This window comes from Bipolaris maydis (genome assembly GCF_028858645.1).
Source record: "Bipolaris maydis strain C4 unplaced genomic scaffold PSV08scaffold_1, whole genome shotgun sequence".
Classification (NCBI taxonomy): domain Eukaryota; kingdom Fungi; phylum Ascomycota; class Dothideomycetes; order Pleosporales; family Pleosporaceae; genus Bipolaris; species Bipolaris maydis.
In genome coordinates, this window is record NW_027093857.1 from 2,675,434 (window position 1) to 2,699,781 (window position 24,348).

The following is a 24,348-nucleotide window of genomic DNA, read 5'->3' on the forward strand; positions in this document are numbered from 1 at the left end:
CGAATTTCTTCCGCTTCGAGGCCAAAAGAAAGCCGTCAACATGGAACAAGACTTGGCAAGAGTGCAAACAATTGGAGGTAGATAAATCCTGGGTACAGTCTTAGCGTGTAACGACTTAAAATCTTTCAGGACGTCTCTCTCGCCAACACCATGACACCTACGCCTACATTGACCCCCCAAAAGGCCAACCTCAAGGGAGAAATCGTTGTCATAACTGGTGCATCCAAAGGCCTGGGAAAAGCAACAGTAATAAGCTATGCACAAGCCGGCGCTTCCAACATGATACTCGCCGCGCATTCATCCCTCGACCCCGTCGTCAGCGCAGTCGTAGAAGCAGCCAGCCACCCCCCCACCACGCATCGCAACACTGAACCTCGACATCACAAGCGCCGAAAGCGTCAACGCCACGGCCAAGCAAGTGTCCCAGGACTTTGACGGCCGGGTCGACATCCTCATCAACAACGCCGGGTACCTCCACAAACTAACGTCGATCCCCGACTCGGACCCAGAAGACTGGTAGCGTGCCTTTGAAATTAACGTCAAAGGCCCCTACCTCATGTTCCACGCCTTCTACCCTTTGCTCCTCAACTCCCCTGTCAAAACCTGGATCAACGTAGTCTCCATCATCGGCGTCACCACGCTCCAGCAGCACTCGGGCTACTCGCTTAGCAAGCTCGTGGCACTCCGTTTGACACAATACATTGACCAGGGCCACGGCGAGGGCAAGGAATGCATTGGGATTTTTGAGGAGTTGAGTGAGAACAAGGAGAAGATTGTAGAGAAGGATTTGTTGAAGATACGGTTGGGTGTTTGATCTTGGCATAGAATGGGACTGAGGGATTCTCGTTTTTTTCTTCTTCTGACCAAGATGGTGTTGAGTCTAGGTTAGAGGTTACGTGAGAATTGAGAGACGTCTGCATAGGTTGAGAAACAGGGTGGGTTTTCAATACCTGCGGGTGAAGGGCTTCGGGTGTAGTATCACCGTCACTCGGGCACTGCCATCTTGCGCCTTCGTTCTCCACCTAATCGGGTGGGGAGTCAAGCTAGTTAGAGCGAGTGATATTGAGCTGCACCTCTCTTCAGCGCCACTCAATGGCTATGATTGTGGTATGTATGTTGCTGCCAGCCAACATGGTCAGGCTGAGCAGTGGGTAGAGCAGGCGACACCTTCCGACGGTGGCTGGTGACTGCTTGGCGACTGTCGATTGGTGTCGCTCGTCAGGGAAGGGCAAATGAACAGGCCAATCGACAGCCGTCGCTCAACCCCCTGTCGAGCGACAGCCGTCGATTGGTGTCGCTCGCCAGAGTGGGGGCAGACGAGCCGGCCAATCGACAGCCGTCGCTGCACCCCCCTGCTCAGCGACGGCTGTCGATTGGCGGCGCTCGCCCCCCCCCCCCCCCCCCCGATTAGTCACACAATTTAGCCACTGTTGGAAGTGAGCGACACCAATCGACGGCTGTCGCTCGTCCGCCACAGTTCCAGCCACAGTTTTAGCCAAAGTTGGTATGTGGAACGAGCGACACCAATCGACGGCCGTCGCCCGCCAGCCACAGCTAGCCACTATGGGTATGTGGGGGGGCGCGACACCAATCGACGGCTGTCGCTGGACAGGGGGGGTTGAGCGACGGCTGTCGATTGGTGTCGGTCGGCAGGGGGGGGTGCGAGCGACGGCCGTCGATTGGTGTCGCCTGCTGACTAACGTCCTCCGCCAGCCACAATGTCTCGCACACAAAAATGATACACCCAAACATCAACTGCTAATGGTCTGTCCATGAATACCTTGAGGAACAAAACTGTATCGGCCGAGGCAACTTCATCTCCGAGTAATGCCGATACCTGCTTAACTCAGTATATCAACCTATCAGAGCTGTCTCCCTCGATCCTACATCAGGCCTCCAATTCCGTCACTATTCCCGTTCTTCTTGATTACTGAACAGCCCTGAAATCATGTAGGCGTAAATCTGCATCGGCCGCCGCATCCCATGGTCTGATTCTGGCACGACCTTCTAGCCACCAACTCCATTGAGCTGTGGACTGTATCAAAAGGAAGAAAAATGAGCATAGCTGCAGGTCTGATACCAGTGACGCAAAAAGCGTCTAATGTATGCGCATACTGCCGAGTCAGGAAACAGAGGTGTGACCGCACCCTGCCACGTTGCCAAAGATGTTCTGTGTAGGGACCTTCTCCGTGTCCATCAAAAGAAGAGATAGGAGCTAAGTGGTTGTAGAAAAGAAAGGCACTGCGACTACACGCCATTCAAGGAGCCTATTCGCCAGCAAGACGACCATGTCACGCCATTGGTCCAGCACTTTGATACCTGTCTCCATGCAGATCTGACACTCCGCGGCGCCGATGAGCTGCTCCATGCAGCTACGACATGGATCACATCTGGCGGTACACCCGGTGCGGCAGCCAAGCTCTCCGAAGTCGTATACGAAATGCTCGACCTAGCCGACGTAGACCTGGCACTAGCACTAGACGAGTTCGGTACCTGCATACAGCAGTGGTGTCCCGTTTTTCCCACGTCCTATCTCTACGGGGAGACGGAAGATCTGTCGCAACAATCGCAGCACAAAGACAGACTACGCCATCCCTTACTCTTACTATGTCTCTGGCTCGTCACCCGCCGGACCTGCATACAACAGGCTCACACCACTCAACCCCAGCTCTACCTAGCCCTCAAGCAAGTCCTCGCCCTCCTTCACTCAAGCGACCAAATTAGCCTCCAAATCCTACAAATATCCCTCCTACTAGCAATCTACGAAACAGGCCATGGCCAATCCCACGCCGCATATCTCACCCTCTCAACCGGCATCTCCCTCTTCAACCTCCTCTCCCCCACCCCAATCCCAGACTGGCTCACCTCCAGCATCCTCTTCCTCTCCGCAACCCTCTCCACAACCCACCTTACCCCCGGTTTTCCTCTTGGCCTCTCTCCCTTGGACCCCCTAGTCATCTCCCTCGCTTCCTCCCTCCCAGCCACCATCCCCGCACCCCCACCCACCCCGGACGCCACCAGCCCACGCAAAACGCACATCCGCAGCGCCACAGCCGTAGCAGCGAGTCATATCCTGTCCTACACCCACGCGCTGACGCATCATCTACCACTACCATCCAACTACGCATCCGCCGATGAGAAAATAAACACCCTCATCACCCTCCTAATTGATAAACCTCAACCGCACACCTGGCTCCACTGCGACGCTATCGCGCTGGCATTCTGCTCGCATCTCATCTTGCAGCTCACGCAAATACAGTACTCGAGGCTCCAGGGAGAAGAGGGTGAGAAGATTAAAGTTGCGCTGAGGGTCTCGAGGCGTATGGCGTGGGACATGGTGCAGGTCGGCATACGCGTTATCGCGTGTGAAGAGGAGATTGCGAGATTACCTTTTGCGGGGCTGGGGTGTGTGATTAGGGCTGGGGTTGCGGTGCTGGAGACATGGGGGTGGGTGGATGATGAGGATGGGGTGGTTGGACAGGAGGAAGCGATGGCGTTTCGGAGGTTGGTGGAGTGGGTTGCAGGACGGTGGGGGGTTGCAAGGGGGTATTTGGGGAGGGTGGATGAGGTTCTGGGGAGGAGGGGAATGTAGGTTTATTGTTGGACTGTTTGTATAAGGGGACATGGGATATTCGACAAGTAGACGTAATACTTATTTCAACACGCTGAGAAGTAAATCACCCACCCATTCTCCTTCAGCTAGAGTAGTATACGTCGTCTTGCCGTTCTCAGCCTCAATATCGGAAAGACAAGTCAAATCGAACCCTCTGGGCCCAGGCCACCTCTTCTTCGCATCCTGCACCCCGGCACCACGAGACCGATATCCCTTCCCTTGGCCAGATACTCGTGTAACCATTTCTCCTGCGACTTTTTTTCCATAACTGCATCTGCGCTTCAACATCAACATCCTAATATCCCATTGTCGGCTCCACTTTCTTCAATTCTTCAATCCTAGCCGTGCGGGCAGCGATTAGCGAATTGCATAACCCCCCCCCCCCATCTGCTGCTCAAGATGCGTAGAAATGTCAAAAGACTTTCGAAATACATTAGTTGGGGATTCCGCAGCACAGACTCAGTCTGCGAAGGGGCCGATACAAGTCGTTGAAAAATCCCAGCACGGGGGCTCGACTCGACGGGGTTAGTTTGCTGCCACATGTATTTCTGATCCAACGGAGAAATTTCCAATCACCGCATCGCCATCCCCTCCCAACACCCCCCCCCTTCCATCTCTTGCCTTTTCTTTCTTTCTTTCTCGCGTGGCGGAGGGGGAGGTAGCTGGTGAGGCCTTTGGATGCTTTTACGAAAAGTGTTGGGGGGGGGGGGGGGGGGGTTGGCTGGTTCGAGGCATTGGTGCGTGGAAGGTGAGAGAAAAAGTTCAGTGGATTAAAGTGTCGTAGATGATGGAGCTGATAAAAGAGATGTATGTAAGGAAGGAAGGTGGGATGATAGTAATAGCGTGTGTTGTGGGAGGCATTGGGGGCAAGTGCTTAGAGAAGAAAGCGGGTATCAAATGATGAACGTACCCGGCGAAATCAAAGAGTTCGTAGTGTGCGAACAGGTGCATAAAAGGACGGTAGTAGGAAAATACTGAGCTATGAATTCACATCTATATCATGTTATACCACAGCTCTTAATCACCGGGTATAGCTTGACCTACATTGCCCCCGCCAACTACCCACAAACCAACCCATCCCTAGGCTCCTCAACAACCTGCTTCCCCTCACCCTTCTGATCCGACAACACCTGCTTCTCTACTCTACCCTCAGGTTCCAAACCCGCATCCTTGACCTCTGCATCTTCCTTCTTGGCAGCTTGCTCCGCCTGCTGCTCTAGCCGTTTCTTCTCCTTCTTGCTGACCGTCATACTGCCCTTCTCCAAAGCCTCCTTTGGAAGCGGTCGGACATAGGGCTGGCAGACCCAGTAAGGGCGTTTGCAGCGAGCCACAGTGGCTAGCGAAGACTCATAAGGGTCGAGGGGTTCGGTAGGTGCTGCGGAGGTGTCTTGGGCGGTAGATTCAGCTACGGCTGTTGTGTCCTCTGTGGTCTTGGCTTGCTCCTGCTCGTATTTTTGGATACCTTCTTTCACAGCTGCCTCGACCAGACTGAGGACATTCTCGAACGCATCAATATCGCCTGTCCGCGAACGTGCAAGCGCGTCTCGTACGTTGTGGTGCTCTGCGACGAGCGGTCGAAGGAGATGGAAGAGATGTGCCTGCATGGCCGTTAAGTTTGGATTCGACGCCTCCTTCTTCTTCTCGGATTTGGACATTTGCTTTCTCTTCTTCTTTGGCGGGCCTTGCTCATCCTCTTCGTCTGACTTGGCTGCCTCTTCTTGCTTGGGGAGTTCCTCAGGATCTCCAGGCATCCATAACGGTTTCCGTTGGGGAGGTTCTTGACCCAGCGCGTACTTGTGTATAATGTCCATGTATCGTCTCATCACAGCATCCATCCTGTACCCGCCTTTGCCATCACGACCCCTCCAGTATTCACGCCCTTCTTGGCCTACGGGTGGCGGCGGCGCAAAGATGGTTGGGTCATACAGGTTTCCTTCTGCGCTCATCACACCATCTGCACCTGTTGCCTCTAGACACGCTGCAATATCCTCGTGCTGTAGAATGTTTCCGTTTGCAAATAGTACAGTCTCTTTGGGCAGGTTTTCTCGCAGAAATCGAATCATCTGCCAATCTGCCAATCCCGTGTTGTGACCTTTTTGTTCTCTCCGCCGACCATGAACTGTGAGGATGCTTGCGCCTGCATCTAGTATCGTCTTTGCATACGCCAACGTCTTCTCTGGCGTCTCCAGAATTCGCATCTTCGCCGTGACGGGAATATCGAGCTCCTCGTGTAGTTTCCGAATCATTCTCGCAATCAAATCCCAGTCTTCCTGCAAGAATGCACCATATTTTCCTCGTTTCGCAATTCCTTGGGGGCATCCCAAGTTCAAGTCTACCGCGTCGCAAAATGGCGCAACGTGCTTGGCTGCTCTGAGAAAGTCATCTGGATCGTTGGAGCAGAATTGAACAGTGAGGGGCCTGTCGAAGGCTGGGTTGCCGTCAAGATGTCTGCTCGAATCAGGGAGCTGAGACAAGTGGTAGTTATCGACAGGTGAAGGGAGAGGCGACTTGAGGGGCTGGAAGTGCGAATCCCGGTACTGGCTCTTCTCGCCAAACATTTTGGAGTGGAACATGGGCGTATACGCTAGGAGGGATCCCTTCTCGGAATCGGGGAGGAAAGAGCGCGATAGAAGTCGCCATGCCTACAAAGACGTTATTGTTAGCCTGAGATCTTGCAGGGAAAGGGCAACAGTGGCATGGAAACATACGAACTCTGACTGTTCCACCATGGGCGCAAGCACGAGTTTCGGGCTTCCGATGCTCTCGTAGAATGCGCGCCCATGTAATTTTCGTGGCTTCCCATTCGCCTGCACCGTCCCATTGCTATGCAATGCTCCTGCAGCCTCCCCTTGCACCGTCTGAGTTGTGGTAGTCGCCATGATGCCGAATTGTCGTCGCGAAACTCGGACTGCTTTCGTGGGGGCGATTGCGCCCCCAAAAGCCTTGAACAGGGAGGAGCGTATGACGTCGAATGCCAGATGCGCTCAGGGTCGTCCGGGACGTTTTCTGCCAAGTGCCACGGTGCCTGGATTGATCAAAGACAAGGGTTAGGGTCATGGTGAATTGGCGGAGAAAAAAAGCGACATTGACCACTCCGCCGAAGCCGACCAATCGGCGTTCGCCAAAGCTCCGCGCCAGCCCAGTGCGACGAGCGTTGACCATATGTTCGTCAGAGTCATAAGATGTTGTGCAGCAAGACCTTGTCGGTTGGCGCTTTGCTTTTTGGCATTTTAATTTCCGCTTGTGACACGTTGTGACCAGCCATGTGCTGCTGCACCACATTGCATCTTCGTACACCAAGCTCACCTCCATTCAAGCCAGGCAAAGAGGTCCGGCACGCACACCCTCGATACCAATCAGAATCCGGCCTCACAGGATACGAATATATACAGCACCATCGACATGACGTACGCTGTTTCAAACCTTCAGCGCGGTCACGCGATCGATGACTCTATCCTTTGCTCATCCCCTGGTCGCAATCACGCCATCACGGTGCCATATGGCAACGCCGATCCAGAAACTTAAAAGTCAGCCTCTGCTCTCACTCAAATCTACTCTGCAATGTTGCACGCATCAGGTTATACCAATGTTCATTCTAACGACAACCAAGTCGCATGGTATGATGGCTCAAGAGCCTCGCTCATGTTGAGACGCTATAACAGTACACAGATAAAAGACATGATGTTGAACCAGACCCCATGAACGGACGAACGCCATATCTGTCGACCATCCCGCCTCATCCTCCGTCCATCGTCCATCGTACGGAAACGTCTAATTGTAGTACCCAACCGACAGTCATTACTCCGGATATCTCGTCGGCCGTGAAAAGGGATTGATTTGGAAAAGGGGGAGCGACTGCCCTCGAGGAATGTGGCCCGAAAGGAGGTAATAGGAAAACGCTGAAATGACAAAAGACCAACCCAACTGGTGAAAGCAAGACGCCATTATTATGCAAATGTTATGCAGAGACTTTGGTTGAAGTCCGAAAAGGTGGAGTAACCGATGCGGCGGCAATCGTGGTCATCCGGATATCATCGAGAGAAGGTATGACATGAGGTAAAAAAAACACGGCCCAGCTGCAAAGCAGGCGGGCAATGGAGACGCCAGGTGTTTAGAAAGTGCTCCAGTTCCAGGTCCCCTGGAGGCTCTGCGCCAAGCTGCCCACGCGGGTATTGTCTGGCCGCTTCGCAACCGCGGGAGTCTGAATCGACTTTGCCGAGGCCGGTCCGCTGCTGTCAGAGCTCTCGCTGTTAGTTCGGCTGGAGCGCAGATGCTCCCACTCGCGGAAGGAGCTGTGACAACGATCACATGCACGGTGCCAGTGACCTTGGGGATGGAAGCGCGCAAGCTCGTCAAGGCGGACTTGGTTGCGAGAGTGCTGTGCGCAGAAGATGCCGCCGCACTTGCGGCAGTGGTGACGGCGCTGGAAGAATCCAAAGGGCTCCTGGCAAGACGAGGCGGAGCAGACCAGCGTGGAAGCATCGGCCTAAAGAAGAGGGTTAGTATCATTGGTCTGGACTTTCGATACAACTAGAAGCCAAAAAGAGCTTGGCGGGCTAAAGAGATCAAGCCCTGCATCGGGTAAATTCTTTAGCGCGGGGGTGTGGACGATGGCCTAGTGACCGAAGTGGCAAGTCGGTGGGCACGCAAGACGATCAAATTTCCCAACGCCTCACGCTGCCTCAGAGGTAGCGATATTGGCCGGACTGCAGCAGTGGGCCGTGGAGTCGTGCATCTTGCCCACATGTTTATTGAAATGTGGCAAGTAGCAAGCGCTCGGCATCTCGGCTCAGCAGACAGCGGGAGGACCGACAAGCACGACGCTAGCGAGGTCCACTTCGGCCATGTACGTAAGACGGGACCCTCGAGCCCCCAACCGAGCACGCGACAAGAGTGGCATGCACCAGGGCCAATAGGGGCGAAAGAGAGAGTAGTAATAACATACCTGCCAGTGGTTCCGTGTAATTGGTCCGGCAACGGGAGACAAGGGTTCGGGACTGTAGAGGCTCTGCATGTCTTCGTTGCCAATATGAGAGATGGGTGTGATGGTGCCGTCGTTGGCGGCCCATCCAAAGCCGGCATTGGTCGACCATGGGTTGGTGTTGTTGGACTCTGCGCCCGAGTCTTGCTTGGGAGGAGACTTGCTGGCGGGCCTCTCAGTCTTGCGTAGAGCCGCGGGGATGCCGATGGCGGTCCTGGGTTGGTAGATGCCCTGGTGGCGGGAGAGGGGCAGATGTGTGTTGCGAGGTGAAGTGGGAGAGATGTTTGCGGGCGTGTTGATGGCCGAGTTTGTGGGCGAGTACTGCGAGTGTGTCGACTTGCGGTATGCGTGGTGCTGATAGGGCGCGTGCTGGGCGAAGGTCGTGGTAGCGGTGGTGGTGGAGAAGGTCGTGGCCATGTTGGCTAGAGGCTGGTGAGAAGAGGTGGGGTGGTGTAGTGGTAGTAGTGAGGGCTTGGAGGCGCGACGTCCAAGTATTAAAAAACAACCGGGCTGTCGGGAGACGTGGACAAGGGCAGCCCAGGCGGTGAAAGTGGTGGGATGGTATTGGTGCGATTGCACAGGAACAGGCGTGTGGTTTCAAGTCGTGGCTGAGCGGGAGGCAAGCAGTACTTGTGCAGTGGTGCAGCAGAGGCTATCCTGGCAGACAGGCCCAAAGGGATGAAGGCGGTTCCTGGTCGGGGTGTTTGGAGAGTCGGGCTGCAAGTCGATTGGTAGCTGACGTGCAGACGATAAGAAGAGCGACGATGGAGGAGGACGCCGGGGCCACGCAGTCAACCGTGGAGCTAGCAGCGCATAGTACCAGGGTTGGGAAGGATGACAGGCGAGGGTTTGGTAGGCGAGAGGGCGTGTGTAGAGTGAGGTGTCTGTAGGTGCAGGTGGGTGGTTGTATGCGAGTGTGCGGATAGGGCAGACCAAGGCAAGGCAGCAGTTGGTGTCGCGTGAGTGCGGAGGAGCTGGGGTGAGGCTCTGGGGACAGGGTGAATTAAGTCAAGGCCAGCCAGCGGCTCTGGTAACCATTACCAACAACGAACTGACGGGGTGGGGGGGAGGCGGTCGCCTGATGGGGAATTATGGCCGCATGCTTGGCGCAGCCGAGTGAAGGGCCAGCGGCCAGCGGCCAGCGACCAGCGACCAGCAACCAGCAACCAGCCGACAAGGGTATCATCGGGCTACGACCGGCCGCTGTGTTTTTTCTCTGAGCATGGCAATGGTAACCGCCAACATGCGCGCGCCTCCGACTCGACCCTGCCCCGCCATACACCGCTGCAATGACATCAAAAAGCAACTGCAGCGATCAAAAACAAAAGGTGCAGGGAACGCCGCCGGGGTGGCCCAACGGCCGCGTACCTCCATCCACGACCGCCATGGCCGTCGACGTATGTGCTGGAGGCGTGTGCACTGTGCTTTTGCGGGCTGCGTGCTTGCGCCTGTCTCGTGCGAACAGCGTTGCATCTGCGGTCGAGGTGGCCAGCCGTTGGGCCCCACCCTGCCCATTTGGGCGCCTCTTATCTCTGGCCACTCACGGCCCGCGCATATGCCCTCCATCCCTGCCCACATCGACTCGACCATCTCCGAGGGGCGGGACGCCAGCGTCAGTCATAAACTCTAACCTCGAGCAATCATGAAGCTGCATCGCGAGCGGCCTCGCCTGCTGATCCCGTCGTCATCTCTGCGCCCATCATGGGCCTTGGCGCCTGCACAACACGAGCAAACCCGCATGTACATCTGCCATGGCTGTCCTCAGAACCCGCATCTTGCATCGCCCACCATCGCCCACCATCGCCCATCGACACCCGCTGCCCACGCCCAGGCAGGTATGCCGCGAGAGGCGCTGTCGGGAGAGGGAAAGCCCGCTGAGATGCGGCGAGTCTGCAACAACTGGCGGGGCAATAGCCACTACTCCTCCATGCCATGCATGATGCATGCAGCCACCAGCCACGCCTCAGAAATAGCCGTCGCCAGGCGCGCCCGCCCTCATTACCCAGTATATTGCGGCCGAACTTCACAATGTCCCAGCACGACCTGCAAGTGTGTGTGTGTGTGTATGTGTGCGTGTGTCTACGTGGGCAAGCGTGGGTGGGTGGGACTGCCAATCGCATCGGATCCGCTCAATAGTGCTCTAGACAGGGCTCGACGCGCTGCTTGCTCTTGGAATATGCCGTCGGTGAGGGCCAGAGGTCCACAGCCAGCTTCACGATCCGCCTCAACTTCGGAGCATTCTTGTTTGCATGGTGCTACTATAGCTGCACTACTGTCCGTGCTACTACTGTTGGACATCTGCCATGACCCAGAGGACATGTGGATGGTGGTAGGGCTGGATCCGACGACTCGTACGACATCGGTCGGTCAATCATCAGTCCGTGCATGTGCAACCCTGCAGACATTTGACGTCTTTCGCTGGTCCATCATCCCTGGATCTCAGTCGCATTGGCATCGGCTCCGGCACTCTGCCACTCACTGCCACTGCCTGCCACTGCCACTGACAGCTGCTGTGCGCCGCCATGTCCCTCGTACGGATCTGGCGATTCTGCTCTCCCTGCATTCACACAATGCGGCTGGATCCGGATAATACGAGACATGCACCATGTCCGTGCATCTTCCTCTACTCTAGTTAGTGGCGAAGCTTTGCTTTTGCCCATCTGGACCGAGGCTCCATTCCGCCCAGCTGCCGCCAGTGAAGCTCAAACAATGGCACGGCGGCCAACGACAAGACGCGCCCGCTCCACCCCCTCCGGCCCTCCACCCTCGACAAGACAGACAGACAGACAGACAGGCGCCTGTCTGTACTATGCTCCGCTGCTCCACACCTCAGACCCTCTGAGCGCTTGCGCAACATATCAAGGCTATCCCTGAAATACCTACCTACGTGGCGTCATGGCAACACCACGCCGGAACGAACCCATTTCGCCGAGAGCTACACCTTTGCCTCCGCTCCCTACTGAAGATCCGCTTACGCCCGCGCAATGGACCACGCTGCTTGCCATTGCAGATGCCGTCATTCCTGCCATCCAGCCCGCCTCGACGGCTACGGCGCAAACTGATATTGCTGCGTCTGACCAGGACTATTCTACTGCTATCAGTACACTGAGGGCCCGCATACCCGACAGCGACTCTGATGTTGGGGCGGCTGCCAAAGAGTACTTGGCCGCATATGCAAGTCAGGACCCCGCATTCCGTGCAGAAATGCAGCGAGTATTCGCCCTGTATATGCCCCATAGTCAGAAGAAGGAATTGGCCATGGTGCTCGACTTGCTTGATACCAGACCGGGGTCTTTGTTCCTAACTGGATACCTCACGCCCATTAGCGCCCAGCCCGTCCATGTTCGAGAGTCAATTCTCCACGCTTGGGGAAGCGCTCGCTTGGGTCCACTCCGGCAGATGCGTCGCTCACTCACCATTCTCTGCAAGCAAGCGTGGATCAAGACGTCGCCGGCTTTGCGCCGTGTTCTAGGTCTACCGCGAGTGCCAATTGGCATGCGGCCGGGTAAAGGGTTTGACTATGAGTTTATCCAGATCCCTCCCGGCGACGATCCTGAGGTGATTGAAACAGACGTGCTCGTTGTGGGCAGCGGTTGTGGAGGCGGCGTATCCGCAAAGAACCTGGCTGAAGCAGGGCACCGTGTCTTGATTGTCGAAAAGGCCTATCACTGGACTCCGGACCATTATCCTATGGCTGAAGTTGATGGGTGGCACCATCTCTTCATGAGCGGCTCCTTCTTGACATCTGACGATGCCTCTGTAAGCGTCGTGGCGGGGCAGTCTTGGGGTGGGGGAGGAACCGTCAATTGGTCCGCTTCTCTCCAGACCCAAGGCTACGTCCGCCGCGAATGGGCAGCACGGGGCCTGCCTTTTTTTACATCTGCAGACTTTCAGCAGTCGCTAGACCGTGTCTGTGACCGGATGGGTGTCTCGACTGAGCATACCAAGCAAAATCCGGGCAACATGATGTTGTTAGATGGTGCCAGGAAACTAGGATGGAATGCCAAGCCAGTTCCTCAGAATACCGGGGGGAAACAGCATTACTGTGGCTATTGCAATTTTGGCTGTGGCTCGTGTGAGAAGCAAGGGCCGGTAGTGTCGTTCCTGCCGGATGCGGCTCGTGCAGGCGCACAGTTTGTCGAAGGCTTCCATGCCGAAAAGATTGTTTTTTCCACGCAAAACGGTCAACAGGTAGCCACGGGCGTCGAAGGAACATGGGTATCTCGTGACGTGAACGGTGGAGTAGCAGGTTCGCCTGTCAATCGGCGCAAGGTGCTGATCAAGGCAAAGCGCGTCATTGTCTCGGCAGGCACACTGCAGTCTCCGCTACTGCTGATGCGCTCTGGTCTCAAGAACCCGCGAATTGGGCAGAACCTATATCTTCATCCTGTCACGTTTCTTGGTGCTTACCACAAGGCAGAAATCAACCCCTGGGAAGGGGGCATCCTGACGGCTGTCGTTGGCGAATTCGAGAATCTTGATGGTAAAGGCCATGGTGCCAAGCTTGAAGCCACCAACATGGTACCATCTACTGGTCTCATGTGGGTAGATTGGAAGGGAGGCTTACAGTGGAAACTCGATGCTGCCAGGCTAAAGCACATGGTGGGTTATATTTCCATTGTCAAGGACAAAGATGCAGGAAGGGTCTATGCAGATCCCGTCGATGGCAGAGTGCGGGTTTCGTACCAAGTCAGCAAGTTTGACAGGCAAAACATCATGCAAGGTATTTTGGCCCTGGCCAAGATCCAATACATTGAAGGTGCCGAAGAAATCTTCACAACCATACCTGGGCTGAGGTCATTTGTTCGGGACCCATCAGCGCCGTTGGGGGACGGCATCAACAACGCAGGATTCCAGGCATGGCTCGCAGAGGTCGAGGCCAAGGGCTTCCAGTCGCCCGAAAGTATGTTTGTGTCTGCACATCAGATGGGAACGTGTCGCATGAGTGCGCAAGAATGGGAGGGTGTTGTCGACCCCCAGGGCAGAGTTTGGGGCACGGAGGGGTTATACGTGGCCGACGCCAGTGTTTTCCCCAGTGCGAGTGGGGTTAATCCTATGGTAACGAACATGGCTATTAGCGATTGGATCAGTAGGGGCATTGCAAAGGGTCTGGAAGAGCGTCCCCGCCTGTAAGAAGATGCATCGTATTCGAAATGCGTAATGGAGAGAAGCGCATCATGTTCTTGATAGCATTTGATGGGATTTGCAGGTGGCCAAGGACGGAAGGATTTGCGCCACCCTTCTCTGCGTCTACACAGCCTTCCTGGCGGCCTTATGGGAGGACTGGCGTCAGCATGCAATGGGCCAGGTTTCACGGGTAGACAGACGCTAGGTTACCGTGAGGCACACAGTTGGTGATGTCGCCACAAGCAGTAGACTATTCACGGCCTAAGCACATGGCTGACGCGCCCATATGATTGGCGGGCGACGGCGCTGCAGCCATGCCCCGTGCGGGCAGGACAAGCGTGCCAGGCCTGTGACATCACCAGTCGACAGACTGTGGGGTTGATTGGGTTTACAGTGTGTTCGTCTGCAACCTTTCGACCTGCTCGCCCATCTGATCTCCAGCCTTTGCTGCCGCTATGAGCCTAGGGCTGCACCCTTGGACCCTGACTGCGCCTGAAACACAGGCACCCGAAACAGCGTCTTTCGGCCTGCTACTCGATGGACCACTGAGGCAGACGTATATGCTCGAGTCCCTCTTTATAGAGTCGGGCGCACCACGCCTGTGCCCCAAGCAGGGTTGACCTAGAATACTTGAGCTTGAAGACGACGACAACTGCCGCGCACGCCTTGCCTGTGCAATTGTGACGCAGCCTTCCCCAGAATACAAACTATACCCGCATCCTTCGCCCGACCAACTTCGCACTTTGCCACAACCCCCAACGCCACATTACCACACACACACACACACACGCACCCGACTGCAAATCCATTGTCTATACCACCATGACCAGCGTACTAAAGGGCGGCTTCGGCTCGCCAAACAGTGCGCCGCTGGGAGGCCCCAATCTGGGCACAGAGTTTGTCAACACCATTTGCCCGCTCAAGGGCGCCCTCGACGGCTACGACAACTCCCTGCCATGCAGCAGGCAGACCATCTCGGTCCCCGCCAAATTTCGCGATGCCATGGCTGTCCGCGAGGTCGTCTTTGGAGAGCAGGGCGTTCCGCTCGAAGCCGAGTTCGACGAGGACGATGCCCGCAGCTGGCACTGGGTTGCCTACGCCTCGGTCGCTACCCACTCGACATCACCACCCAAGGTGCTGCGCCGTGCTGACTCGGCCAACACGCCTGCCGATGATGCCCGCCGCGCATCTGCTACTGCTACGCGCGTGCCAGTTGCGACGATCCGACTGATTCCCCCGCCCCACGGCCCGAACAAGTACGTCCAACACCACGAAACAGACAAGCATCCCGACGCAGATCCCCCAACCCACGACCAGGAGCACAAACAGCCAGCGGAGCCGTATATCAAGCTTGGCAGGCTCGCTGTACTTGCTCCCTACCGCAGTCTCGGTCTTGCGAAGCTGCTCATCAACGCCGCGCTCGACTACGCCACAGCGAACCCCGACTTGATCTACCGTCCCCCGTCTCCCACCGCATTGGAAATGGCCCAAATACTCGGCCACCAAAAGGAGAGGGAAATCACATGGCAGGGTCTTGTTATGATCCACGCACAAGCGAACCTACAGTCCATGTGGGAGAAGCACGGATTTCATGAGCAGCTCAGGAACGAAGACGGTCACGTCGAGATAGATGCCGAACCTCATTGGTTCGAAGAGGGCATTGAACATGTCGGCATGTGGAAGCGACTCCCAATCGAAAAGCGCAAGAGGCTCTCTCTATCCTCTTTGGAGTCTGCTTGAGCACATCGTGTCACGCACTTTTACCCATTTTTTTTCACATTTTTTGTTTTGCACGCTGTTCTTAGGCTCTGGTTCAGGGGATTTTTGCGTGTTTCGACAACAAGACTGGATACCCGCGTTCTTGAAGTTGGATTCTCCACACAGTTCCAGGGTGCCCTGGTCGAGAATCCTCTGTGTTGTGGAAATTACATTATACCCCATCCCCTTTGTCCAATTTTCACGACGACACGGCCGCATCTTTCACTTTATTTTGGTTTAGACGGCAAGAGCTGGAGTATTTTATTTTCAAAGAAAAAAGTTACAAGATAGGACGGTTAATGTTGTCTTGCAATAGAGTAGCAAAAAACCGACCATTTCGTCCTTTCCCTCGTCGTCCTCCTCCTCCCGCAGTGCCTGTTCTCTGTTTCTCTCTCTAGCGTCTTTTTTCAAACATACCCGGTCGTTGTAGGAATTTTTGACTTTGACCTACTCTTTCCAATCTAGTGAGCGGGAAAAATATGTGGGGTAAAGGAGTGAGTGAGGTACTACTAAGGAATCTACCCCAGTACCCCAGTATATTGGCTTGGCGCACCCTGTCAAGAGGCACGCCGTCTCTACGCACCAGGCAAAATGAATCACAGGCAACAGTCACATCGTCAAGTATCGCAAGGAATATTGTTCCACTGGTGCAGCCATGTGTTTGTCTTTGAGAAACATTTTGAACCAGCGCGCACGTGGTGACAGTCACACGACCATCGCGCACAAGTCCGTTTGCCATCATCAGATTCGATCACACCGCCGCTCTTAGCTCGGCATAATTGAAATTACACTCTCAATCGTGTAGACGAAATAGTCTACGCGCGGAGATTCAATAAAATATAAGTGACGCGTTGCGCTCCATGTTTCGGCCGACTAAACTTGACTTCACCCCTCGTCGCAACCCGTACTTTGCAAACACTGCTCGAACATTCATCATGGTGGCCTTTTTGGGAGTCACCTTTACTCTTGTGCTTGCTGTTATCTCTAGAAGCAGCCTTGCAGTTCAGATCCCTGGGGCAGACAACAACCACGGGTTCAAGGTTGCCGTCTCGCATTTTCCTCTAACAGACACCACACGCAAGGATCCATACTTTTCCACAGAAGACCGCCGCGTCATGGTCAGCCTGTTCATGCCTATCCCTAGAGACTCTTGCTCGAGCGAGTGTCAGAACAGCTACATGCCACCACAGACTGCTCGAATTGCCAATGAGCAGTTCATTGTTGGCGGACAGCGTGACATTGGTGTCTTTGAAGACATGACCTACAACGCCTGCTGCAAGAGCTCAGCATCCATCGATGCCAGCAAGATTCCCGTCGTGGTATTAGAGCCACACGTCGACACGAGCCGATTACTGTACTCAACCATGGCCCGCTTCATCGCCGCCAACGGAGCCGCAGTCGTCCTAGTCGACCACCCCGGCGACGCCTCCATTGTCGAATTCCCCAACAACGGCCGACGCGCCCTCGACACCGTCTACAACAGCGGCACCGTCTCGCTCTCCAACTTCTCCCCTCTAACCGCCTGGAACACCACCGTCACAAAAGCCATCGACACCCGCATCGCCGACATCCAATTCGTGCTCTCCCAACTTGACTCGGCCGCGCTCCTCCAGCGCCAGTTCAGCTCCTTCACCTTCTCCTCCAGCACCGGTCTACGCACCACAAACTACGGCATCGTCGGCCACGGCCTCGGCGGCTCCGTCGCCACCTCGCTCGGCCTCACGCCCGCCCCGCTCTTCAGCATCAACCTCCAGGGCACCCCGCCCCTCCTCTCCTCCCCCGTCCGCAACAACCCCCTCTTCTTCTTCGGCCGCCAGGACTACCGCCGCGAAAACGACATCCACTGGGCCACCACATGGTCCTACCTCACCGGCCCCGCTACCGAGTTCGACCTCAACGACTCGGCCATCTTCGACGTCTCTGACCTCCCCATTATCGTCGAGCTGGCCCGCAATCAGGGTGGCAAGCCCGCCACGACCGGCCGCGGGCTTAGCGGCGGGTTTCCTGTTCAGGGTGCCCAGGCGGTGACGTGTTTTGTCGAGACGATTGTTAAGCCGCAGTTTGGGTTGGATTCCGGCGGCGTGCTGATGAATGATTGTATGAGGTTTTTTCCGGGCGTGGTGCCGTATCCGGGTGTTTGAAAGGGGAAAGGGGTTGAGATGTACATAGGTTAGTGTTGTTTGGGTGGGGAGGTTGGGATGGCAAGGGTTTTTTCTTCTTCTTGCATTTTTTTACTTGGTTAGGAGGCATTGCGATGGGCTGGATTGGGCTACGGAAGATACCCCGTTTTGCATGATTGGCGTTGGGAATAGATGTGTAGGGGGTCCGTTTTTTTTTGGGCCCTTATTTTGGGGTTTCTATATAGAAGCAGGGCGAGTGGGGTTACTTTGAATGAAGACTCATGATGTAACTTCCACATACCTTCTTACATCGTTATGTACCCTATCCAAAATGCGTCTTGTCTATGTGTATTTGTTACCGCACTGCTGTTTCCGGTGCACAGTACCGTGACCCCGCCCTTTTCTTGAACGGAAAGAAGGGGTGAAATTCGATACAAAGATACCATGGTTCGTTGTTGACTCCATGTATATATATCATCTCTTTCTTCTTCTCTCGCATCTTCATCTCCTACCAAACCTCTAGTAGCCTCGAGCACCTCTACATACAACAGATCTGGTCAAAGTGCGTCGTCATTCTTTCTATCCTCACCCCAAACTAACTGTTCCTAGTACGCCTAAATTCACAATTCAAAATGCATCCCTCAACCCTTCTCACTACCACTGCTCTTGCCGCCGCCGTAATGGCCGCCCCAGTGCGTGACGCATTGACACCCGATGCTGTGGCTCTGGCGGAAAGTAAGAGACAGTTGCTTTATCCGGTGGAGCTTTGTACAGAGAGTGGATGCGGGGCCCCCCGTGTTGGTGCGTATAATGAGAAGAAGCACCATGTTCATGACGATGAGCACCATGAGGAGGAACATCATGAGGAGGAGAAGGAGCACCACGAGGCCGAAGAAGAGCATGAGGAGCATGGGGAGCATGAGCATCATGAGGAGGAACACCACGAAGAGGAGCACCATGAAGATGAGGACACTAAGAAGCACCACCACGAGTCCAAAAAGCTCATGCCAAGGCACGATTTTTATGGGCCAGAGCTCAAGAGCCTCGAGACGAGAAACGATTACCACGGGTACGAGCTCAAGAAGCTTGAGACGAGGAGGCGAAAGGGCGTGGTTTGCACCATCTTGTAGTGGTCCCTTTTGAGACTTGCCCCCCCTTTTTTCCCCCAGCCCCATCCAGATAATAAGTGTTACAGTTTCTTTAATAGCTAAAACAAAAAAAATGAAAAAAAAAATTGAAAAATTTGTCGACTTTCTCTTTATAATCTAGTTATCAGATGGCCCAAAAGCACTGAACCCTCACTTTTTTATTTTATTCAATTCCTTCCACATCTTAGATGACTTTTTCTTGTGAGCGCGGCCAAGAAATTCCAGTGAAAGCAAACAAAAAACAACAACAACACACTTCTATCCATGACTCCTCTTAACCTCCCACATCCTCTCCACACTAATTGTCCTGGGCGGCACCCCCCCGTTCGCCATCGTCTTCCCCCTCTCCTCCTTCCCCCTCTCCTCATCCGACGAGATGCAAACCCGCTGTATGCCCTCGACCGGCCTAAGTTCAATCTGCGACGAATTGTTCGTCTGATGATCCACGAGTTCGGAAAACGTGGCCGTGGGATCCAGGCCGTGCGATAATGCGCTGCTTCCACCCCCTCTTTTCGACAGGAAGCTGATGTGCTTGCCGTTACTACTGCCGTATCGGTACCCGGAGTCGAGGTTGTGGCGCGATTTGACGAAGAGAGGTCGCAGTAAGGGGATGCAGGCGAGTACGATGGCGACGGCGGGTTCGAGGCCCGAGAGGAGGGTCGCGAGGATGCCGCTGTAGGTCATGTCTGCAAGGTCGAGGTGGGGGATGAGGGTTTGGCGGTAGATGATTATGGCCCAGGTACTATTATTTTTTTTTCTCCATGTTAGCGTGTTGGTACATATGTGAAAGGGAGAGAATAAGGGGTAAGAGAGAGGGAAGTTATATACCCTATTCCGATGCTGAGGAGGCCCATGGCGAGAAGTTTTTTGCGCATTGGCATTGCGAGTTTGTAGAGATATGGCATGGGCATTCCGATGAGGAGGGCGTCGGTGACTAGATTGATGACGCCCATTGCAAAGTAGAAATCCGGTCGACTTCCGCATGTGCCGGGTACGGTAATGTCCCAGTTTCGCGCCAGTGGGCGGCAGATGAGGAATGCGGTCATGATGTCTGCGAGACACCATACTACGATGAAGGCACCGAAAGCGACGCTCATTCGTATCATGGTGGGTGTGGGGATCAAGGCCGAGTACATGAGTAAGACGGAGAGTTTGCTGAAGCAGACGGTTGCGTTCCAGAGCATGGTGAAGGTCATGAGTCCCTGTAGCTCAATAGGTTAGATATATAAATCAATAGAGAGAGCATATCTAACAATGAAAAATACCTTGAAGAAGTACGTAACCGTCCCCGGTCCAAACCGCTGCATGACTTCCGCAAGATGGAATCCAAACCCGCCATGCGTAACCAGCGAAATGCAAGTCCCATGCAAAGCCGCATTCCACAACTATATCAAAGAAACGTTAACGCCCAAACAACCAACCCAGTATCTCTCCATGGTAGCATAAAACTCACACAAGCGACAACGATACACCAATCGCTTCCATCAACACGATTCCGTATCCTCTTAGCCGCAAGCCTCAAGCCCACCGCGATAACCGCAATTGAAATCGATATCGAACTCGCAATCACAATGCTCAATTGCCGCCCATTCTCAATAGGAATTGTTCTATGCATCATGCATAGTAAAGAGAAGTAGGTTAGTGAAGGGAAAGGGGGGGAAGCAAGCACCAGCGCCAGCGCAACCGTCTGCACTCCTTCCGCTAACAAAACAATACTACTCAATAACCAAACAAAAAAAAAAGGTTGTACGTAAAGTATTCAAAAACAGGTAGTGAGAAAGTCCAAGGCAACGGACTTTGTAATAATATCTAAGTCCCCAGAAAAGACTACTCTAGGGTACAAACCTCATCTATTACTTTTAACTACATCCCTTCCGCTTCCCCCCCCCAGCGTGCCGTGCCCTCTGACGATTCGTTAGAAAAAGCCTAATACTAGTCCCGGCCCTATGGTATCTCCCCGCCGCCTGACTCTACCTGCCTCTCCTAACACAGACCCCTCTCCCTCAAAAAAGGAAAGAAACATCTCGCATATCAGCATGCGTCCCCGCCCCATTCAAGCTTTGTTCGCGCGGCAACAGCCCAAGGGAATAGAAAGCGCTGCGAGGAAACGAAACGGATCTGCAAGAAGGGGGGTTGGGTTGGGTTGGGTTAGATTGGACGATGGAAAAGAAAACCCGCGTGCCTTGGATTTTCTGTGTTGGGGGGACCGAGTTCGAAAGATTGATAGGTTGCATGAGATAGATGTGCTAGCGATCGGAGGGAGTGATACAAAGGTCCGATAGGGGTGGGGAAAGAGAGAGAGAGAGAGAGTCCGGCCGTTGGGTAGTGTGTGTAAGCGTGAGACAGAAACGCGAGCGGGTTGATTTGCTTACAGCGCAAGCACCTTGTATTCCCACGTGGCACGGGTTCTGTCTTTGTTACGGATTGTGCTTGGATAAGTAAGGGTTCGTCCTGGTTTGCTGTTTTTTTCTTTGTAGGAATGTGTTTGTTGAGGCGGCGTGGTTGCGGCACAAAAGGACAATAGTAGTAACTACGTATGTACTTGCTCGGCGTGTGGGGCTTAGCTTCATCCTTTCACCCTTTGTTTTTCTTATGCCCAACGCAACGTTCGCGCATATCTGACCCGGCCCGCTATGCGCACACCGCTAACGACACGCAGATCGTTGCATACTGAGTATGGAGCGGGTGGGAATGATTCTTTGTGGACTTCGGGTTTCCCTTTTCTTACATATGCGTTCGGATTGGGCCAGTAAGCTGCAGTACTTACCGCTGCTCTGATGTAATCTCATTTTCTTAGCGAAACAATCATGGATGGATGCAACTCCTCATTTGCAACGCGTGTGCTGTACTGTGCCGCAATCACCTGATGCAATTGTTGATTCGCGACTCTTGGTTAGTTTTTGTGATAAGCGACTCGGTCGAATAACTTCGCGATTCCTTCCTTGTCAGCGTCAATCAGCGACCGGGCCAGGGACGTCCGACTCGACTTGTGGACATCGGGGTTCAGTCTTCCGCAAATTGTAGTACCCTCACGCGTCCCAGTTGCATGACTTGTGTATTTGGCAGGTTTGCCGTCCATGCTCCGTCTAAAGTATTTTACTAGCTCAATAACACTCTTCTAACTTCTTAGTATAGACGGGATTGCTCGTGCAAAGTCAATTGAGAGTGAACCGCGTCGGTTCTACATCGGTGATGGGCATGGGCGTACATGTGTCAGGCTTGTCTGTACACGCAGGTACCAGACAAACGGTCCGATGGAAGAGAAGGGACCATGCAGGCCAGATCCTGCGACCGCGACGTTTTGTTCTGCCATCGAGAGAAATGTAGGCTAGTCGGCAAGCGGTGGGTCCTCTTTTAAGTTCCGCGGAGGATTCAATCCATACAGTGAAATAGAAAAGGATCCAACAAAGTGGGATTTCACGTGCACACATCTACCCAGAGCGGTGGTAACTTCTTATTTTTCTGCGAGCATAAGGTGATAGTTTCCACAATATTTATTCCAGGAAACCCTTGAGGAAGCAAGTGCTGCATAATGGTTCGGGTGTCGAATGAACAAAGGGTCGCCATTGTTACCGGTGCCACGGTTCGTCGTATGATAATTCTTGAGATCGCGATGCGTATACTAACAAATGACAGAGTGGTATCGGTTCATGGCTGGCAGCACATCTTCATCGCAATGGCTACCGCGTAGCCATCTGCGGTAGACGGGAGAAGGAGGGCCAGGCAGTTGTCCGTTCGCTCGACGCATCCGAAAACACATCAATGTTTGTCCAGTGCGATGTGAGCTCCTACTCCTCACAATCCAACCTCTTTCAATCAGTGTGGAAAAGGTGGGGTCGACTTGATGTACTGATTTCCAACGCCGGGTGTGTAGATCGAGGCTCCGTTTACAACTTTGCACGCCGCGATGCGGCCATTGATGATTTGCCCGCGGAGCCCAACACCACCTGCACTGACATTGATTTGAAAGGAACGATATATGGAACTACACTGGCAACTCACTTTATGCGGCATAATCCGGGGGGAAAGGGAGGCAAGATCGTAGTGACTGGCAGCATGATTGGTATATATCCTTGCCAAACCTTTCCCGAGTACTGCGCTGCAAAGGCCGCAGTCCATCAGTGGGTCAAGACGGTGGGACCGATCCTGCAGGTCAAGGAAAACATTACTGTCAACTGCGTGATGCCTGGTGGTATCGAGACACCTGCCATGCCTGGCTTTAGCAAAGCCTTCCGCCCGGAACAGATGACGTTGCAATCGACGTTAATAGCTGGTTTTGATTCCTTCCTCAGTGATGTGGAGAATACCAAGACTGGCCAGCTGATCGAAGCTGCACACGATGAAATCATTGATTGGGGCCATCCAGGATACAAGAGCGGAGCATTCGCAAAGCGCACTGAAGCTGTCTTTGAGCCATGGTTCGAGATGATGCATGGAGAAACAAGCGGACTGCCGGGCACGATCCCGGACTGGCCTGACCCAAAGGTCAAAATCATTGCAGTGACAGGCGCTACCGGAAGCCAGGGTGGCGGCGTAGTAAACATTATGAAGAAGACAGCTGGCTGGAAGGTCCGCGCGGTTACACGAAATCCTGACAGCGAGGCCGCCAAAAAGCTCGCAAAAGAAGGTATAGAGGTGGTAAAGGCCGACTTTGACGATGAGGCCTCTCTCCGTGCTGCGTTCGACGGCGTACATGCCGTCTTCGCAGTCACCAACTGGTGGGAATCGCTTTTCCGGGGTAAGACGCAACACGAATGCGGCCAAATCGAAGAGCGCCATGGAATGAATCTAGCACGGGCTGCTGCGTCGTCTCGTACAGTAGAGCACTACATCTGGTCGACATGTCCGAGTGCAAAGCGCCGGTTCTGGGGCAAGATGGAAGTCCCGCATATGGACTACAAGGCGAATGTCGATGCTCGCATCAAAGCCGAGCTCCCTCAACTCGCGGCTATAACGACGTATCTGTACTTTGGGTATTACCCGCAAAACATGGCTTTCTTCCCCATGTGCAAGCCTATTGAATATGCAAGTTACTTTGCAAACCCCGACCTTGTATGCTCGAGATACTGACATGATGGACAGCCAGACACAGGCCGCTGGGTTCAAGCCGTCCCCTCAAAGCCAGATGCCAAAGTCCTTCTTGCCGGTGACATGAGCGTTAACCCCGGCATCTGGGTACGGCAAGTCCTGGCCACAGGAAGCAAAGCATTCGGCCGCTGCGCCAATGTTGCATTAGAAAAGTGGACATTCCAACAAATGGTGGATGTCTGGTCCGAGGTAACAGGCAAAGACTGCGTCTATGCTGAGATCAGCCCAGAAACCGCTGCCCATCTGCACGGCCTGGTGGGTGTAGAGCTGTCATTGCAGTTCAAGTACGGCGAGGCGTGTGATCCGTGGGAGGTAACAGATGAATTCATCAGCCCCGAGGAGCTCGGCATTGATCCCAAGGAAGTCGTGGGGTTCAGAGGAACGATCCAAGGATTGAAGGATGCCGGTTTCTGGGCTTGATGTCGGCTTGGCGGCCGACGGCCCAGGTATCGAAGCCACTTTCTTGTCCCTATTATGTTACAGAAATATCTTAGAAGAATACTCTTTTCCCCT

At 54.2% G+C, this 24,348-nt stretch overlaps 10 protein-coding genes across 10 annotated transcripts; 7 read left to right on the plus strand and 3 right to left on the minus strand.

Moving 5' to 3' along the window:
• Positions 1-150: 150 nt before the first annotated feature.
• On the plus strand, positions 151-814 carry PSV08DRAFT_358285 (oxidoreductase-like protein; the record flags this gene model as incomplete). Its single annotated transcript, XM_014220218.2, has 2 exons — positions 151-327; positions 521-814. 2 exons carry the CDS (start codon positions 151-153, stop codon positions 812-814), a joined length of 471 nt encoding a protein of 156 aa, XP_014075693.2.
• A 1,241-nt stretch (positions 815-2,055) lies between these two features.
• PSV08DRAFT_376657 (uncharacterized protein) lies at positions 2,056-3,592 on the plus strand (the record flags this gene model as incomplete). Its single annotated transcript, XM_066093329.1, has 2 exons — positions 2,056-2,135; positions 2,230-3,592. The coding sequence occupies 2 exons, from the start codon at positions 2,056-2,058 to the stop codon at positions 3,590-3,592; spliced, it is 1,443 nt and encodes a 480-aa protein (XP_065950026.1).
• A 987-nt stretch (positions 3,593-4,579) lies between these two features.
• On the minus strand, positions 4,580-6,492 carry PSV08DRAFT_193537 (uncharacterized protein; the record flags this gene model as incomplete). Its single annotated transcript, XM_014220220.1, has 2 exons — positions 4,580-6,255; positions 6,322-6,492. The coding sequence occupies 2 exons, from the start codon at positions 6,490-6,492 to the stop codon at positions 4,672-4,674; spliced, it is 1,755 nt and encodes a 584-aa protein (XP_014075695.1). The 3' UTR covers positions 4,580-4,671.
• A 1,232-nt stretch (positions 6,493-7,724) lies between these two features.
• PSV08DRAFT_346498 (uncharacterized protein) lies at positions 7,725-9,011 on the minus strand (the record flags this gene model as incomplete). The annotated part of the gene is made up of 2 exons (XM_014220221.1): positions 7,725-8,099; positions 8,559-9,011. The coding sequence occupies 2 exons, from the start codon at positions 9,009-9,011 to the stop codon at positions 7,725-7,727; spliced, it is 828 nt and encodes a 275-aa protein (XP_014075696.1).
• Positions 9,012-11,419: 2,408 nt separating this feature from the next.
• PSV08DRAFT_214271 (uncharacterized protein) lies at positions 11,420-13,813 on the plus strand. The gene is made up of 2 exons (XM_066092112.1): positions 11,420-13,089; positions 13,156-13,813. Exons 1-2 carry the CDS (start codon positions 11,490-11,492, stop codon positions 13,725-13,727), a joined length of 2,172 nt encoding a protein of 723 aa, XP_065950027.1. The 5' UTR covers positions 11,420-11,489; the 3' UTR covers positions 13,728-13,813.
• Positions 13,814-14,543: 730 nt separating this feature from the next.
• PSV08DRAFT_214274 (uncharacterized protein) lies at positions 14,544-15,461 on the plus strand (the record flags this gene model as incomplete). Its single annotated transcript, XM_014220223.1, has 1 exon — positions 14,544-15,461. The coding sequence occupies one exon, from the start codon at positions 14,544-14,546 to the stop codon at positions 15,459-15,461; it is 918 nt and encodes a 305-aa protein (XP_014075698.1).
• Positions 15,462-16,414: 953 nt separating this feature from the next.
• On the plus strand, positions 16,415-17,620 carry PSV08DRAFT_242914 (uncharacterized protein; the record flags this gene model as incomplete). Its single annotated transcript, XM_014220224.1, has 1 exon — positions 16,415-17,620. The coding sequence occupies one exon, from the start codon at positions 16,415-16,417 to the stop codon at positions 17,618-17,620; it is 1,206 nt and encodes a 401-aa protein (XP_014075699.1).
• Positions 17,621-18,231: 611 nt separating this feature from the next.
• Positions 18,232-18,729, plus strand: PSV08DRAFT_242915 (uncharacterized protein; the record flags this gene model as incomplete). The annotated part of the gene is made up of 1 exon (XM_014220225.1): positions 18,232-18,729. One exon carries the CDS (start codon positions 18,232-18,234, stop codon positions 18,727-18,729), a length of 498 nt encoding a protein of 165 aa, XP_014075700.1.
• Positions 18,730-19,005: 276 nt separating this feature from the next.
• On the minus strand, positions 19,006-20,362 carry PSV08DRAFT_168620 (uncharacterized protein; the record flags this gene model as incomplete). Its single annotated transcript, XM_014220226.1, has 4 exons — positions 19,006-19,489; positions 19,576-19,949; positions 20,013-20,132; positions 20,201-20,362. The coding sequence occupies 4 exons, from the start codon at positions 20,360-20,362 to the stop codon at positions 19,006-19,008; spliced, it is 1,140 nt and encodes a 379-aa protein (XP_014075701.1).
• A 1,917-nt stretch (positions 20,363-22,279) lies between these two features.
• PSV08DRAFT_169364 (uncharacterized protein) lies at positions 22,280-24,255 on the plus strand (the record flags this gene model as incomplete). Its single annotated transcript, XM_014220227.1, has 3 exons — positions 22,280-22,330; positions 22,384-23,776; positions 23,834-24,255. 3 exons carry the CDS (start codon positions 22,280-22,282, stop codon positions 24,253-24,255), a joined length of 1,866 nt encoding a protein of 621 aa, XP_014075702.1.
• Positions 24,256-24,348: the final 93 nt, after the last annotated feature.